The 20124-nt window shown below is 31.1% G+C and overlaps 1 protein-coding gene across 1 annotated transcript in view; it reads right to left on the bottom strand.

Annotated features, from left to right (window-relative positions):
* LOC130900525 (probable multidrug resistance-associated protein lethal(2)03659) overlaps positions 1 to 11828 on the bottom strand; it is a 49670-nt gene extending 37842 nt beyond the window's left edge. Inside the window, exon 1 of the mRNA XM_057811217.1 lies at positions 11725 to 11828. Within this exon, the coding sequence (XP_057667200.1) occupies positions 11725 to 11828 (104 nt within the window). The remainder of the gene's footprint in view (positions 1 to 11724) is intronic.
* Between the last annotated feature and the right edge of the window lie 8296 nt (positions 11829 to 20124).

The raw sequence follows: 20124 nt of genomic DNA, 5'->3' as shown, positions 1-20124 counted from the left end.
ACTTTTGATAAATTATACCTCTTGAAGCACTCATACACACCCAAAGACTAATATAGTAAGATTTTGATCAGACAAAACTGCATGCAATTGAATTAGGATAAAAAAATATCACTTCTAAAACAACTATATCAGCAATGAAACGTTTCCTAACTTCTAAATGACTACCGTAATCATCGTGATCAAAATCTGTATTCTTATGATAAAAAAGAAGTGCAGTTGTAAGATAGATAAAATATTCTTTTCCAAAATTCCAACAACTGCCACTCCCTGTTCAATCTTGTTCACAACTTGGGTAATGAAATATAGGTACTTTGTACTATAACATTCATATAAATAAATTAAAAGAGTCCATATTGGTCCATGAAAACTTACCAAAAAAATAGCTTAGAGATAAAGTTGCTGTTCAATGGGTGATAATAGTTATATTTCTTCTCATTTGAATTTTCCATATTTTCATTGATAATATTATTTTATACTTAAAACCATATTCAAAATTATTTATGTCTTGAAATTATATCAAGGTGATACCTGAAAAAATCGATAAAATGAAGAGTATAACATCATTTCATATTTATTTTTGATATAATTGGTAAAAAGTCATGGATTACTCACATATGGCTAGAGTGAAAATAACATGTAATTAGTATCTCCACAAAAAATATGAATTGTTTGATATTTATCAATGCGCGTTTTCTAATTAAAAACCAAATTCAGAATCTGCTATTACATAATTTTCAATTTATCTCCTTATTCCATATAAGGGCGAGCAGCTATTTACCCTCTAGCCTTCAGCTATTGAGAGGAATTCTCGCAGACTACGTTTGTAATAAGATTTGGAACAAATAAAAATATTTCTCTAGATGAAATGAACAAAACAACGAAATGAAATTCGAGCTGAAAAATTTCTGTTATTCTTGATAATTATATTCATTCTACCAATAAAAAATATCATTGTACTAATCTGAAAAGAATTGAAAAAATTTGAAGATAGTAAGAAAGTAAATGATAAACTGAAATGTAACAAAAGGAATTTTGGAAAGAACATCGACTAACTTATATTGAAAGATTTGTTTATACATATTCCAAATGCAAACATATTAGAGATGAAGTTCCAAAAAAATTGTATTTGACACATTCCAGCCACCTAATTCTCATTTCTCGATCAAGTGAGTCAACAGTTGACAGTAAATTGAAAACCCTTTGAGCAGTTCCCACCCAGTTTTACTTTTTTTCTATTAAACTTGATATAATCCAACTTCTATTGAAACAACGTTGAAACTAACTTTCCGACTACCATTTTTATTCAACTTTGGTTAATCAACTCAAACAACTCAATAATAAATAGTAACCCTTATATTGCAGCGCAAATTGGGAGCAGTTAACCAATTCTTAATTAATAATCGATATAATGATTGAGGTCACAATTTGTTAAATTATTTTTAAAGTAACGTAACAATAGGAAAAAACGTTTGGAAAAGTGTTTCCAAATAATTTCAGTCAACTGTATTAGTGAACATGAAGTTTACAAGTTTTATTGTTACTTCGTAGTATATAATAACTTTACAGCATATGAAAAAATATGATTGTTCACTGGAAATATTCTCATTAGAAAAATAATTAACAGAAACAAATGACCTATTGATCTTATTTGATTAGATGTATTGGCAACTTTCTTCCGATTAACAGTATCAATGTATATCTTATAGTATAAAATTCTATTTCTTGATATTTCAATCATCAGAATTAGTCTTGAAAATAATGGTTTTAAGATAATTTTACTAAAAATTATTCTATAAGAAATAAATCGGGAAATAACGCTGACGTCTCCCTTTCAATTCACTTGTTGAAACTTTTCATTCAAATGATTTCGATAAGCAAATATATATTAATGGATACTGGTAAACCTGAATTTCATCAAAATTGTTGCCAACTGCATTTCTTATCGCAGTAGCTGGTTGATTTCCTGTCAAATCGGAATAATAACAATAAACAAATTAGCCTCCCCAATAAAGCCGGCAAATCTGTAGACAGTAACAGATTACCACTATCAATACGGATCTTTAGAACATTCTGAAGTGGGGTGGAAGCAATCTGATTGAGTTTAATGCAGCAAAGACACATACTGCTGTTTTCACATCAATATATCAATATAACCGCAAATTTGCTTATATATATATATATATATATATATATATATAAATTTCTTATTTCTAAATTTCGACGTTTCGACTTTTCTTTAAATCTTGATCTTCATCATGAATATCAAAATAAGGATGAAATCAAATTTGTTCTAATAATAAAAATTAATTTTTCCTTATACCTTACATCTCAAATACATAGCAGTATTCAATTAAATTATTTGTAGTCTTATTAAAATTTACAAAATAAAACTATAAATTTTACTTAAATTATTTAGATCTTTTTCATCATCTATAGCTTTTTCGTTCTTATAAATGTGAATCATTTATAAAAATTCGCTTTTTTAGAATACTGAGAGGTTTGCCTTATGAAAACAGCGTCACAATTAGTACAAGGCATTTGATATATAATATTACTTCTTTTGGTTTTTGGTGTTTTAGATTTCAATTTAGTGAAATATTTGAATAATGCATTATGTTCATCATGACTTATACCAATATTATATTATTGAAATATTTCGATTATTGTTGGGAAAGTCCTTGTACCTATGGTAAGGAAAAATGTTTTATGTTTTGATGTTTCGTTTCTGTTTTGTTTTTAAATTGATTGTAGTATTTGTTTATCCTTTTCTTGAATATGTTATTTATCATTTTTTCCGGATAATTATTTTCTCTATCAGCCAAACTTATTATCACTGATCTTTAAGTTGAAGTTTAAATATCTTGAGGACCATAGTATGTTCTTATGTTATGGTTAATTTTATATAATGTGGGATCAAGAAAATTGATTTCATTATTTTACTTAACCTCGATTGTGAATTGAAGTTTTTTATGATAAGAATTGAATTTTTTATTTATGTTTTCAATTTGATTCTTTGGTACAGCAATAATGCAATCATCTACATATCGAAAAAAGAATGGAATATTTATATCAAGTTTGCTTAGGACCGTTTCCTCAAGATCTTCCATTACCAATTGTGCTATAACACTTGAAATGGAAACCTCCAAGCATAACCATCAATTTGTTTGTATATTTCATTTTCATATGTAAAATATGTTGTTGTGAATGTGAGTTCTATAGCTTTTATAAATTATATATATATATATATATATATATATATATATATATATATATATATATATATACGCAACAAATTCAAATCCTTTACAAGGCTCTGATTCGTCCATCCATTCACACATTTGGAGCTCGGATCCCAAGCATACATTCAAGATGCTCGAATCAATACAGTTTTATCGATACTACACGGAAGATGCACTTCTAAGCTGTCCAACAAAATCTCACCTCAAGTATTTGCAAGACCTACTTGACAGTTTACGAGAGTTTACCTGCAGTAGTCCAAAATGTCATTTTATCAAGACTTCTTTTTTTGGAGAAGTGCAAAGTGGAATTCACTACCAAGGCACATCTTTCCCGAACACTACAACCTACAAAACAAAACAAACAACAAACACAAAAAAGAATAATATACACAGGCATCTCCACACGACAGACACCATTCGAACTACTCGAGTGTAATAGGGTTTACCCTCTTGCCCGTGCTTGCTTTTTATATAAAAAAAATCAGCCAAACATTAGCATCACCACGATATCTATATTGATGTTATTATTTAACATTAATGTGAATTTGAAACGACCATAAAACTCTAGAAAAATGAGCTTCATCTACATTTTGCATATAGTTTCACAAAACTTAAATATGCGGCTCCTGCATTATGCTACTGTAACAAAACGATTCAATGTAGTTTGAAATTTTAAAAATTTATGTACAAAACTTTTGGTTACCAATTCTCAGGCAATTCTTAGTGACATAATTCTTTTTTGCTCGGGGTAATCAAAATTAGATTTTGAAAATCACTTAACGGGAATGAGAAATTATTCATTTTAACAAAATGATTTGAAAACCTCCCAATTTCAGTTTTAATTTCAAACTTATGTTACTATTGAATGTAGAATTTCGCTATTTTCACGGTTGTATTTGTGCTTTAATATATTGTAAAATACTAAAAATATATTATGTTACTTTGTCCCACTGCAGAATGTAGGCAGAAGTTAATCAAAACTGTATATTTTTGAAATAAAATCACCCAGAAACAAAAGTTTTCTGCATCAATCGTTATCAGTTATCATATAGATAGGGCATATTTTTTGATGCCAAATTTTATTTCTTCACACGAGATTAAAGATATTCTTTTTTTGAATTTTGAATATTACATTGTATTGTGACACAGTCTCTACTGATTTATTTATTCTAACAATCGAGTTTTTGAAGAAATTATCAAACTAAATTTTAGCAAATTTGTGAGGATTTTATTCTTTATTTTCACCAGTAAGTTTTTCTTTCCTTTTTTTTATTATTGTGCTCACAAAAATTCCAGTTATCTTCATGGATTTCCTTTTGTTTGAAGCAAAATATGCGAGTTTTCATATAAATTCGTATTTCCTATTTATTTCGGGAGCAGAATGAATAGAATAAGTTCCTTTTATGTTCTTTATACTCGTTCCTTCTTCAGTAATTTCGATCTACGAGTATGTTTCTATTTTCTTCCTCATTTCGCACAGTTCTACAGCTGCTAGATTGGAGTTTCAACTACACCCAAAGGACTCAACCCGTACACCACAAACAAACAAATTCAACTTAATTCCAACAACTAGGAATTCAGTTTAAGGGTGAAATCATCCCGGATTTCCATAGATAAGTCCCAGTCCCAGAGTTGTTCTTAATTTATAACTGCTTTCATTTGTTGTGCTCTGATTCCAAATACCACTTACTGAGGAAGAGTCTTTTGCTGGGGAATTGAAGTTATAAACTTTTTGCTTTACTGTCTGCTAGGTACTAATTAATGTACATTATATGAACAGAAATATGGAATTTTTTGATTTTTCTACACACTCTTAAGTCTTTCCACAGATATCGAAGCAATCGTTTGTATTATATTTCGTTAACATTAATCATCTTTACCAGAATAACGAGTAATTTTAATTTTGTGCAATTCGTCACTCTCCTTCTGGTTGTTTACGGAGACCTATAGAGCTATAGCTTTCGCATGACATAATAATGCGGAGTCAAAATGTAATTCCACAAAATTAATGAGGTTTAATTTGAAACAATAATTCAGGAAGAATAAGTGTCAAATGGAATGGTAGAAGTTCTAATTAAAGCAAAATTGTCTCGTTGAATATCGCCTGGTTGATGAATTTATAATGAATTTTGATGTCACTCAGTGTCGTAGTTTCAATGATTGCCTATATTGATCTAACATCTTTTATTTTACTGTATTCAAATATCTAGACAGTAAAGTGAATTGTTTTATAGATAAGAGGAAGACGTGAAAAAATAGACCCAAGAACTACGTAATTTGAAGTTCCAACAGAAATATATAATAATACTGAAGATTGGGAATAAAAGAAGTAGAGAACTTTTTTCAGATACTGAATAATCAAAAGAACCACAATAGGAGCTACACTATTGTGATACTTGTGAATTTTTGGAAATTATTCAGAACAGCAATGAACATTATTCAGCCTATGTAATTCAAGAGGCGCTACTTTTATACATTAAACTTGTGAAGTACGTCAAAAAAAGAATAAACTTGTTGTACCAGTTAAAACTTCCCTTCTTTCACCATTTATTACTCCTTAAATGTTTTTTAATAAACCACCTAGTGAAGTATCACAGCTAGTGCATGATATCGCGTTTAGAAAGGTTTTTAATTCTCTATTCAGCAAATAGCACTTGTTGATTTCATGACGTCGATAATAAATATTGTGATTGGTTTAGAAGCGCACACTATCTGATGGCGTCGCTAATAATGTAATGTATTGGTCATTTTTCTCGAAAAAAAAGAGTAGCTAGACAGAAGTTTCTACGATAGGAACGATCCAAGGAAGATAAAGAGAACTAAAGAAGTGATATTTAAAGTGGAAGGTTATATCTGTGCCGTCATTCGAAAAAACAATATCAATTTTCAATATGTACCATAATTGAAAGAATGTGAAATTTATGATATTATTTTATTTATTTTATTTTCATGATCAATTCAACTATTATTAAGACTCTTTATAATTATACAATATATTCCCGATTTTATATCAAAAAACAAGGTTATTATACTTATAACATAGTGCAAATTTAATTTGTTTGCCGCTTTCTATCACCTTTGGCTTGGGAAGTCACTAGGACATTGCCGACTAAGAATAAGTCTCGATAGGTCGAGATATTTGTTTATCACTCTTGTCGATAATTGTTGTAGTTATGTTTCGTAAACAAAACGCCACAAAGTGAATATCGTTGTTTAAAACAATAGTACATCACCTCACAATGAATGATAATATTCTGCATATCTCAGAATGTGTTCCTGTTACATCTACCAGTCAGACAACTTCTATCAATATATTAATTTGTTAATTATCGGAATTTTTATCGGTAACTACTGATTCAAAGTCTTTAATAAGATGACAATCGTAGCATTATAATAACATATGAATTCCATCAACAATTTACTAAATTTAATTGGCTTGATATTGGTTCATAACTGCCATTACCTTCTACTGCTTTAATTGACGTTCCGTCACATTCCATTCCTCATTAATTTAGTTATTTTGAATTTCAGCTTTTCGACTGGCAATCGTCCATTCCGGTGACTATGGAAGAAATTAATATACATTACAATAATAGCAGCACGGAATTTAACCACAAATCGAATTTATCTTCGACGATTTACTCCATAAATTCACTGTTCATTTGAGTATAATCTGCTACCTTTTATCTATTGGTGCTAGATGACCTAACGATGAATCTTCAACAAGTGTTTCTCGACTGCTCATTCTCTCATTAGTTGATGATTTTTTTTTTCATTTTCTGTCAATGTCGATTTTATGTGATGCTTAGCAAATGTGTGTAAATGCGTAAGATTTAAAGACTTTTCTTGGGAATTACTGCATTGAATTCGCTTGTATTAAACTTCTTGTTGACAGTCCAAATGTACAGTTTGCTCTATTAATCTCATTAAATCAAGTTTAGGTTTTCACGTCCTGAATGTATTTCATGTATCTTTGTTACTCAAGTCTCCGCAGCTACGTTCTTCTAGTTTAGTATTGTTTTCTAAATTTTTTGTTCATTCGACACTGTTGGAGTTGGAAAATATATAAATTTTCTTCTTCAATACAACTTAGAGAGTCAGACTTCATCAAAAGTTTGTGATTTTGAAATTTCTAAGGAGAAGAAATATAATTGAAAAGATAATATGCAGGTGGGCAATTTCTAAATGAAAATTCTGTGAGTGAAAGTATGATAGGCTATCCCAGGAACTTGGATTCTGAAGAAGGTACTCTTTTGTTATACCAGTTTTCAATTCTTTATTTTGTTGGTGAATTTCCAATCATAATGATAATATTTTCAGAAGCTTGTTTGTATTTACTAACAAAAACCCTTGATCAAACAATGCTAGCACGGTACTGTATTCAATAAAAATCCCTCACATTTGGACATTATTTCGATGCATGCAAACATATCTAAAATTCACGACTAATGATAATAAAAGATCTATGCTTCCCTAACAAATAAAAATGTATTTCAAAGTGCATTGAGCGAAAGTATTTATCTTGAAAAATAGTGAATAAAACATTCACAAATGAGATGAACCAATATTATAACCAAATTAGTAATAAAATAGATCCTGAAGTTCTCTCACATTTGGAATGAAATAAAACAAATATAATCTGTAAGCCATTCTACCACTTAGTGGTGTTAATACTTTGACTTGTGCAAATTTCCTCCATTCGTTTTATTATGAGCTAAGTTTTTTGTTTCTTTCCAGTTTATTCCTAGATATGGAAAAAGCTTTCGATCGAAAATATGGGAGAACTTGTGAACAAGAAATGTTAGTAGCAAATAAATATGTAGAAAAAAACTGCAAATGAAGTGATAAACAGAATTAGAGTCGTAGAAAGGAACCACTCTGTACTGGATATCGTCTACTAGAGCGCATTTTTATCACTAATTGTTGGCACTTGGTTCTGTCTTGGACTTTTTTTTACCACACTCTCCTGTTGGAAAAAAGGGCATTCTCTGCTTTTATTTTTTTTATTTTTCTTGATAAAGTATTTGTGCGGGCGTACATATTTTTAGTCACGTAAGAAATTGAATTATTTCACCGCATTTTTATCTCAACAATGTTTCGCAATAATATTCCCATGACGCAATTTTTCGAGGTTTTCGCTTTCCTATTAATCAATGCTTGCCGTGAATTTTTTTTTGTTGAAGTCTAGTTCTATGACAGACGGAGTACTAGTCTTGTAACATCTTAAATGGAAAACAAAATTTCAGCATTGTATCATGATGGATTATAATTACATGAACGTATCGTATCTACGGGGAGTTGTCCGAAAGAATGGTTTGATCACTTATCATGGCATCACAATGAAAGGATGTGTCACATATGCATTGTACACGGGGTTATAGATCTAGGAAAACAGTCATTTTCATCTTTTGGAGTTCTCCATTTTAGTTATGGCGTTTCTTTTTTCTGCTGGGATCGTTAATTGTTTGAGATTGCTCGAAAATTAATTGGATAGGATTCTTTCCCTTTTCGTAAGTCCTTCCATTTTTCTTAGCAAGGACTTGGTTTCCTTATGGCTCATGTCTGCACTTCGGATATTATAAACTGATGTGAAGTTGATTGTGGGGGTAGTTAACAATGGCACGAATTGAGACCACTCACGAGGCTGTTCTACTACAGTTAGTGGTATCATTTATTTATAGCTCCAAAACTACCTTTTACCTATGTCTTTTATCTTCCTTCTTCAACTTTTATTCATCCCTTTATTTCCAAATTATCGTAACGAATATCACACAATTTGTTTTTTTGAGTACTACTACAGATTTTCCGCGATTTTATTGAATTCCTCGAATGGAGGTCGATTGTTAATCAATTTCTTCTGCAACTCGAATGTTGAAATTAAAATAAAAGTGACTACTAAGCCACAATACGCGAACAAATATTCAAAATGTTTGAATAAAACGTAACAAACCGAGCGGCATCTTACATGTCGAAATGCACTTTTTCAGATGATATGATGTTTAAGGCAGAAAACCAGAAGGATCATCAAGAAAATGTGAATAGCTCAAATGAAATATTGACAGAAAACGGAATGCAAATGAACAAAAAGAAAACCAAAGTTATGGTAGTGACTAATGTCTTTTTTAATCGTGTTGCGGATTTATATCAAATACTCCCCAAACTCTAACGTTAACCTATACAAAATGTGGGATACAGCTCTGCTTATTTGCTCAATCACGCAGATCAATTTATTGCCCGACTGATTGATGGTGGTTACGTACTAACACCAAATTGCTTTCTTATTGTTTTTTGTGTGGACTGTCCATCTCTTTATCAAGGTAAAATTCGATGAAGCAAATTGGAACCCCTCCCGGTTTTGAGCTTTCTATGCCCGTTTCATTTTTTTTATAATAAACTGAGTTTAGTATAATATATATATATATATATATATATATATATATATATATATATATATATATATATATATATATATATATATATATATATATACATATATTATCCAATGAAAGTGAATTGAATCAATGTATTTATGTTTGTTTTTGCAGAATGCCAATCAAAAAATGTAATACGATTTGAGTTTCGAATCAAAGATATGCATAGTTCTATTAGTCATTTTCAAGGGAGACTATTTGAGAGCTAGTTTGCGATATACGAGGACGGTGTGAAAAGTTTTCGACCTCAATCTGAATAGGTTCAGGAGATTCTCTCTAAATTTCTATACCAGACGCTTATTTTCTGTTTGGCAATCAAATAAGTGAGTCGTTAGGAAGATTGTTCTGTATATGGAGATAATTGAGTATCCATCTATCTGTTTCCGTTTTCTGTTTGTTTTTGGAAGCCAATAAGACCAGGCCAATAAAAGAGGAGCTGGACTGTGCCTTATCATTTATGACCGTAAAATAATGGACAGCTAAATTTGAAAGTGGCTGTATCAGCTTGATTAATGATAAGCGTTCGCAACGGCAAAAAACTGCGAGCACCAGCATTATCATCAAAACATTTCACCAAATGGTACTGGATGTCCTTCTAATCAAGATTAAGAAAATAGAAAAGACTATCGGTATATCAAAGAACACATTTATCATATACTTAAAGAAGAATTATGTAAGGGTAAGCTATACGTACGTTCGATGCAGCTCAGGACACACAGCTGATTCAAATAAACATTCAGCAAACCTGCTCTGAGAAAGATAAGGACGGTTTAAATGGCCGTAAAAGTGTAGCAACCATTTTTGTTATGTGGTCATATGATTTTTTTCATCGACTCCCTTAAAAAAAGTTGAGCAATAACAGGAGAGTGTGACGTATCATTGCTTGATGAGGTGAAGGGAGAAATTGTGAAAAAGCGACTGTTTTTCAAGAAAAAGAAATTGCTTTTCCATCAGGATAATGCACCTTTTCACAAATCGGTGACCATCATGGCTAAAATTCAGAAATTTCAGTTCTAATTAGTTGACAAACCAACGTATGCATAAGATTTGCCTCCAAGTGACTTTATCCTGTTTCCTACCCTTAAAGTTTCCCTTATACTAGAGATTTTATCAGACGAAGGTGTTAACGCATACATAAACGCCTGCTTCGAGGAAAAGAAGGTAAATATTTTTGGAAGAGTTGAAAAGGATAAAACATCGCTAAAGTATAGATTCAAGAGGAGTAGGAAAAAAAGGGAAATTATTAAAAAAAAATTAGCTTATACCTTTGTTGGGTAACTTTTCAGATAACGCAGTCACCATCACCTTTTTAATATGAAACCCTATTATGCATAAAATAACTTTCCCTTTTTATTAAAATATTAATCTCAATCATTCTCATGTATTTTTACTCGAGAATATAATGGCACGGATTTCATTAATCATATCTGGAGTTATCAAACTTGATGACGATCCATGTTAATCAACATCTTTCTCATTCATTCAGAACTACTTAAGAATCCATCCATGCAACGGAGCACATTTAGAATCATATTTACGTAACATTTCTTGGGTTTTTTCAATTATTTCTCCTCGTACACAGAAATATTCACTTAACAATCCAAACTCTTTTTTTCTTACATAAGTGTAAAAACCGATAGTTCTGCAGAGATACGTCAAATTTTCACTGATGGAACATCGGAGAATAGAATTTCTATTTCCGATATTTAAAATACGTCATCTGGAGCAATTTTTTAAAAACGTCTTAAATCTCAAAAATTTCCTAATATCTATACCTTATTTCATATATCTTCGATCTGAATAGTTCGGCCACACCTAACTTTTCATGTTTTTATTCATTTTAACTAGTCGAGATGTTGGTGTGAAGAGTTTGCAAAACAGAGAATGTTATTGATTGTAAGTTAGAATTCCGTGAAATGAGAATTGCAATTATAATTGAGAGCCCTGTCTATTGCCTATGAATCCAATCACATTTTCATGATTTTCATCGCGATCTCACCTTCTTACTTTGTTATTAGGCAATTAGATCTGCTTTTCATATTCCTATTTCTTACCCACGTATGTTCATTCCACAATTTTTATCGTATAAACTGTCGCTTTCTCTTACAATATCAGTATTCCTAAACCTCAGTACACACGTTCTCTCTACGCTGCCCATGAACTTATTCCTCTAAAAATTCCTCCTCACTAGCTCCATTTCGCTATAACTTTTTAGTTATATAGTGAGAAGTAAATTATTTTGACGATGTAATGGTCAAAAATAATAAAAACGAGTGAATATAGACCATAATAATCAACATAAATGTGGTTCAACAAGATAGAGCTGCATCGATAGATCATTAGGTGTAGTAGCACTTATCTGAATAACAACAAACTGCTATTGGTATCTTCTATGGCAGTGGTCGGCAAAGTGCGGCTCCTGAGCAGCATGTGGATCTTTGGCTCCTTAAGTGTAACTCTGGTACAAATATCTTCGTAAGGTGCAATAACATTTTTATTCAAAAAAACTTACTAACTTACTGGGAACAAATTTACATCTTATTTTAATAAATTGATATTCCTCTATAAATCGGGATTATACTATACGTAATTTTTTCTTCAAGTTAAAAAATAGGTAGGCAAAGGAAACCTAATTATTTCGATGCTAGAAGAAGTAATAACATTCGAGATGAAATTATTCATTTTCATCAGGATTTTGAAATGAAGTATTGTTTCACTCTCCGACCATACTGAAGTATCCCCAAAAAAATAATTTCTCTATTGTTGAACACCATTTTATAACAATAATTTTGAATTTCTCAGCAGGTTTTAGGAATTTGAAAACAGCAAAGCAACTTTAATATTTATCATAAATACTCCAAACGCTACAACAACCAAGTTGAAATTTTCTTATCTCTAAATTGACAGGTGGATTTTAAAATGAAGAAATATGGCCCTCTAAATACGAATGTCTTTGTGACGAAGTGGAAACATTGGAGAAGGAAAAATGTGATCTTATTTCACAACAAAAGTGGTTTGCTTTGAATGACCTGGCAAAGGAAGACATTATTGATGAGAACTTGCAATCATGCCAATAAAAATAACAACATACAAACCTGACTTACTCAAACTAAAATTTAGTTTTATTTAGTGTGATGAAGTTAACTAAACAAGCAGATTTGGCTCTAATTATTTTTAAATTCTTGTAATTTCATATTTTAGATCTTAGGCTAATAAGTTTGCCAATCACTGTTCTATGGTATCCACCAATACTGTACAAATTGAAAAATTGACAAGTGTTTTATTGCTGTAATGAAATTTGAAATCCTTTTTAAACAGGTTTTTCTAGGGGAACTTATTGCCTCTAGGACGTTACAGGAACATTTTACTTAGATAATCAAATGTTTCAAGATTTCAACCCCATTTATAACTGCGTGAAAAATTAATGTATACTCTACTTTAAGACTTCACTGTGTTCATAAATGCGTATTTCAGTGAAAAAAATTCATAATTCTGCTCTCATATCTGGCACAACTTTTAGACATATCGTCATTTTATTTAATATACAGAAAGTGTAATTGATTTTTAGATACAATTATAGTCATAATTTCCAATTTTAGTGGACAAATGTTATGTATAAAAAGCTAATTCAGTTACCTCTGTTAAATGTTTTTGTTGGTAATAATTTCCTTTTGAATACCACTTAACACTATTATTCTCACGTTGACACTTCACTGTGACACTGTGAAAAAATTCCTTATTGCCAACGCATTATAATAATATGGCAATTAGACATGACGTATAAATTTTCGATCTGTGTATAGAATTGAGAATCTAGAAATTCTGGTTATATATATGCTTTATTTCTTTGCTAAAATATTCAATCAGAAATGAATAAAATTGTCTCTAAACATGGTTTTATCTTTTTCTCTTCCCTTTTCTTTCATTCTTTTTTCTGGTCTTCGCCTTAATAAGACTCTTAATATAGTATATTTACAGTTGTCAATTGTGACAGTTAGTTTATGCATCTATTCCCACACTTTTAATTCGTTGTCGCACCGTAATGTATTAAACTCAATTGATGCTATTGAGCTTGCAAAGTTAGTATGCATTGTCAGTATTACATCCATTTTCATATAGTCTGTCAATAATGGTACAAATAATAGTGAAAACGCGAATTTATAGCCTGAAAAATTATTCCTATTCCATATTCGTAAGATGGAAGCCCATTAGTATTGTTTACAAATGAGTAATAACACGTTGTCTGCGTTTTTCTTTGATTTTCGAAGAAAAGAAGAAGGAAGATTCATTGGAAGTGGAAGTGGATATTACGGATAATAACAATTTTGGTTTCTCTCATAAAAAATAAGAGAATTTTTTCTCTTTTGATACTGATTTTGCTTGTTAATAGTTAAAAACGTGTGTATTTTAAATTTCTCATTACATCAACAGACTGATAAATATTTATTTTGAACGTGAAGAGAGATGTAGAGACCGTTTGTAACGTCGAATACAATTAGATACTAAAAAATGTTTCAAAACTTCTCAAGCATTAATTTATGCGATTGTCCTTGTCTAATGAAAGTATGTGAAACTTTGCGCTGGTAAAACAAAAAAATATCGCTAGAAGACAAATATATTGAATACGATAGGTCAACTGATACGGAGTACAGTTAATGAATTTTAGCACTTTCTTCTTCTTCATTTTTACTGCTGCTAAAACCATCTTCCTTGGAGCAGGTTCACCATTTGAAATCCATTGTCGTGACTGGCAGATGTTCATTCGAATGCCCTTTTCTTTCAAACTTAACAAACGTGGCACCCACTCACGCACGAGTAATTCTTTGGATAGTATATGGCAAACGCGTTCTTTTTATATATGGAGATAAGCTCTTCTGTCTTTTTTACCTAAGTCCCAAGGGCGTTCCGTAATATTTGGTGAACTTTTTTGGTGATATTACGGGATTTCGTAGTTTGGATTTTACTGCCCAAAAGTTTACTCCTCTTCTATTTGTTCAGACGTACATTAACTTAGCAGACTTAGCTCAGAAACTGAAGTTGCCGTTATTTATTTAACACATAAGTTAGCGGCAATAATAATCATTTTATCACTTAGTTCACTCTTGAGCTAGGAATTAAAAACCCAAAAGTGTAAGAAATTTTAAAAATTATTGGCCTATTTACTTATATTATACTAATTCCTTTGGACGACATTGAAAGGCTGATCGTAGTATTCGAATTTTTAAAATTAATTATATATATTTGTGGGATTTGACATGGAATTTAGTACATAATTAAATTCATCAGTGGTGCTGATAAAAAATGTGCAGTTAACGTTCAACTTGCCGAATTTTTTTTATATATCAGTTGTTTTACTTATATTAAAGAAAATCACATTCAAGTGGCCTTGAAAACATTTTATTAGCTAAGACCTGATGATGATGTAGTTTGTAAGAATATTTATGCTAAATTGATTGAAATAGCGATCTGAAAATTAAGTAACAAAAAAATATTTTGTCAGAGAGTATTATCACAAATTATTGCAAGATTATGAGAAAATTGCTATTTTCCAACTTTGCGCTCGATCCTGATGTGCTCCAGATGAATCAGTGATGATTTCTTGAACGGCAAATTAGGCGGCAATTATTGATTAACTTACGACAAATTCTTGGAATTTCACGGGAGGAAAAGCGGCTAAAAAACGGCAATTATTAAACTAATTAAAAGTCATTTTTGAAAAAAATTTTCCGCTAGATTAACGTGTGTCACGAGCGTATATGGGAAATTGCTATATTTCACGGCAAAAAACAGCTGCCTATTACGACTTCGTTAGATTTGATCTATCGGCACGCGACTATTCTTAATAATAGTAGCTTACATTGACACTCATGATTTAAAAAAAGTATTATAGCCATAAAGTTAACCCTCTTTCAAAGCAGCTACAGATATCATAACGTTGACACAATCAATACAACACATGCCAGAACTAACTGTAGGAATAATATCGAAAAGCTCTCGGAAAATAGTTTGTTAGAAGTCATCAATGTTATGATCAATACAATCTAGGCTAAAATTCTCTTCAGCCATTGAAAAACACGTTAACATATCAAAACAAAGCATTGGGTGCACACCGAAAAAATCAAGGGGAGTTAAGCTAAAGACACATTTTCAACACGTGTCGTCTTAACACGCATTAACAGGTATAATAACATAAATATCTATCACGCTATTTTAAATAAATCTATGCATATTATTGTGCGAGACCGACAGCACTCTTTAACACGTCATAACGCGTGTTTTCAATATCTACGCTGGTCATATTTTCCTCAGAAGGGTTACAAATTGCTGTAGGTTATATTCACCACCTTGCCGAGTTTGGTTACCTTTACTAGTATATTCTGATCGTGACGGAAAAGTGCCTCCTTAACTATATTCGTTTTCGTAATATATCTATATTTTTCTTTATGTTAATGCTAATTTCGGGCCACAGAACATAATATTCACCATATTCGTGCCTACGTCGGTTTATAGGATAAACCTAGTACTCCCTGAATTCATATTGTAGCACAAGCAAAGCTGCAGTAACCGCAACTATTTCCTCTTCTTCATTCAACTAATCTATTTCTTTTTGTAGGTGCTCCATTCTATTATAAGCACCGGAGGATTGTGATTGTGTGTTGTGTGAACTTGAGGACGAGGATTCTACTTCAGCAGTTTAAAAACATCAAATGTCAGCTGGCACACACATTTTACAACACAGATATATGTCCAGCCTATCTGATGTGTCATTTTGACGCGTGTTGAAAATGTGTCGTTAGCTTTAGTTAATTCTATTATTAACAATTTAATGTTTATTGGAAAGTTTTCTTCGTAATACCTACCTCAGATGGAATTCATGATTTGCCCAAACAATTATTTTGATTTAGTTTGCTGAGGTGTTTATTTATAAAGAGTGTCCGAATTATGGAAGAAATTGATTCTTTCTCCAACAATTTAGTCTAGATAATAAAAGTTTGACACGATGACGTAATCGTTGATTTTACAAATTGAAGTCTTATGATTTTATATAGCAGACTAATGCTTAAAAGGGAACAGAAGATCTATTAGTTTAATTACTTCGCAGAAAATTTGATAAGAAACGAGTCGCTACTAAATTTATTCATATATGATACTTTTTAGATATATGAACAACAATAATAGCATATAATCTACCTTTTTAACGTCTGGTTGATCTGGAAGCTTGACACACAACTCAAATAATAAGTACTTATATTACCAAATACGATGATTGCTATTTTAGCTTCGAGATAGATAAATAAAAACAAATATTTATGTATATACTTGGATATGGTTTCATTGTTTTCCAAAATTTTCCCTAATAAGATTATCACACTTACGAATACAGGTTTGAAAAAACTGTCGAAGCATTGAAATGTGATTAAAATGTACGAACCGCTTCTTCAAGTACAGGAAAACGTTGACCCCGCATTTGTCAAACAAGAACTGTGTGGCGCTTGAACCAACTATTCGATGTTTTGACTGTTTGTTTGAACTGATGTATGAGAGTTGGCAATTATGAAACTATGCAGTATACATGGGAATAAATCTTTTTGTTACTCAAATGTGCATGCAATATTGAATGTATACAAGTGAAACGAATGCCCAAGTTTACCTCAATTTCACGATATGACACATGATAATCTTACAATATCAGTTTACGCAGAGTATGGAATTTTTCTGGCAAAACAGCCGATTTGGACGACCTTCGCGAAATTCATCTAGTAGCGAAGTGTGACCACGATGGAATTTTTTTTCTCGGTTTATTTCCATTTTCTTGTCAAGATTAAGGTTTCAAGTATCAGTAAACAACTCATTTAGCACTCGTATGACAACACATGCTGAATACGTTTATCGTTAAAAATGTCAAACTTTCAGGAATTCGTACGACATCAACATTTTCATTCCAACTCTATTATTTTTATGAAAATTGATATTGTAGTAACTTATTAGATATGACAATTATAAATAGTATAAGATCTTCAATCAAACTAGTCACATGCATTGAACCATGATAAAATTAATTTCATTTATCATAGGTTACAAAAAAATACCATTCTTTAAAGTTATCGTCTTCTCCTTTTTACGTACGTCCTTTTTGGAATTGAGTAATGGATTGTATGAGACTCCTTATTGTACCAAAAGTCTAACAAAATACAAAACAACAATAACGTAGTTTATTCTTATGGGTGAACATGAACTGATAAAAGATTGTGGAGCCTGTAAAAAACCGTACATGATGTTTTGTAATTCAGGGACAAAACGAGACACGTATTTATTGAAAGATATCGTCTGAAAAGCTCATCCATGAAAAATTTATTTGATGCAAACTATTTAGCTGATGTGACTTTAATTTACAACCCACTAGTATGATTGACAGGTATATTATCTATAAATGGAGAAAAAACAATAACTAATATTCTACAGATTATGAGTTCAAACATTGCAAGACCTGAAACAATAAATTTTGACCATAAATTTAATAGCATGACTTTTTCTAAAATCACGTTTAATGAAATGATAGATCGCATCAGGAAAAAAGAATATAAATGTCTTTTTCATCACTTCCCTTGCACCCCGATTCAATATATGACCGCAGTTTTCTAGCAACCCCTATTAAGATTAGAATCTCAGAGATAACGATAAAAACCAGTAAGTCATGTCCCTAATTACCACCTACTTCTTTCACTCAGAACCGTCCCTACGATATACGAAAGTGATTCATCTCTTAAATTATTTGATTATGGGTGATTTTATTACATATAATAGAAGAAAAGCAGTTTTCGAAAAAAAATATATAAATATAGATAAATAAATGAATATAGAATTCAAATATATATTTAATGGCTGAGAACTGAGAAGATAGATTAATAGTTATTTATGTAACAAATTAGAAAACTGTTTATTGTTGTATATAAAATTTCTCGTCAATCGTCGTTTATTGTCTGAAAGAAATATACTCAATAGAAAAGTATAAATGAAATATTTTCAATGGAAATATCGATATCATCCTCAAAATAAACTAACTCTTGCCAAATACTTTCAATCATTTTTACATTTTGCAATAAAATTTTGTTGAAACACTACATATTCAAATCCATGATCTTTCCAAGTGAGTCATCTTGAAATGATGAAATGTTCTATTTTATTCGATATTAGTTTTTGAAATTAAATATTGTGTTCCTTTGTGTCAAGGAAAATATTGGAATATAATTGCTTTTGATGCTAATTCGTCATCTCTATTTTTATGATAATTTGACGTGAACTTGTCAGAATATTCTCTTAAGGATTCTCTGAGTGTTTTACTAGCTCACTTATTCATATTTCTCCTTATAAATTATACATTGTACAATATTGAAAACAATTTTCAAAATACACCATCTCCAATGTATGCTTAGTTTCGTGTCTATGACAGCCAATAAGAAATAATATTGAGTGAGTGTTAACGCAGTCAGGCGATGTACTAGTGCGAATATAACACTTTAATGGATCTGGAAACGATATGGGTTTCAATTTTTCAAATGATTCGGCTAAAATTTTGCAACGCGCGAGATGCTTGCTTACGTCACTAGCGCCGATCGTGTTTCGCCCGACAAGCTGCAGCAGCATCCACACGACGTTATTTTGTTTAACCATCCTTTCGCGTCGTATTAGTTGTATAATGTCGAAGCCTGGATCGACAAAAGTTCTTTATAAATATACCCAAAATGTTGATGGTACCAAAATGTACCAGCCCCACTATTACTGCACCAAATAAAGTTTCTTTAAGTATCCCTAAGGGAGAAAAAAATGGTGTGACGCCATGTGAAAGGACATAAAAACGAATACTGTTTTATTAAGTACAAGTAATCGGTTTTGTTGTGAAGATCATTCCGAGGTAAATACGTAGTAACATTCAAAAAACATCCTCCAATCTGAGTAGAAAAAAGTAGTTTCAAATAGAATAACCAAGTCGAAAACTGCAAAAGGAATTATTTAGTTTGAAAATAAATTTTTTATTCATAACAATTAGATATTTTAGGTATTTCCCTTGAATGTCAAAGAAACAAGATGCAATCATAATAAAACGCAGACTTTAATGTGCAACAGTCTCAAAATGAACGATTTGTTGAAAATTCACCAAGATTTTCATTCAAAAAACTTAATAAAGATTCGTTTACTCAAGTATAGTGTGAATCACGACGATCGGAAGGCACCAAAACGTCACGCAAACAACAAACAACAACAACATTTTCATAAAATATTCACTTTCTACTTTCGATGGTAAGCATTTATGTTTGCAGAGAAGTATTTTGTGATATTTAAGGTATGAAAAAGGATCGCATCAAAGAAGTTATGGAAGAATAGGCTACTACCTACGAAGTACAATGGCTATTAGAACATCCTTACCATGTGATTTTGATACTAAAAGACTTGCA

The sequence above is a fragment of the Diorhabda carinulata genome, chromosome X, assembly GCF_026250575.1.
Source record: "Diorhabda carinulata isolate Delta chromosome X, icDioCari1.1, whole genome shotgun sequence".
Classification (NCBI taxonomy): domain Eukaryota; kingdom Metazoa; phylum Arthropoda; class Insecta; order Coleoptera; family Chrysomelidae; genus Diorhabda; species Diorhabda carinulata.
This window is presented reverse-complemented; position numbering and strand designations above follow the sequence as displayed.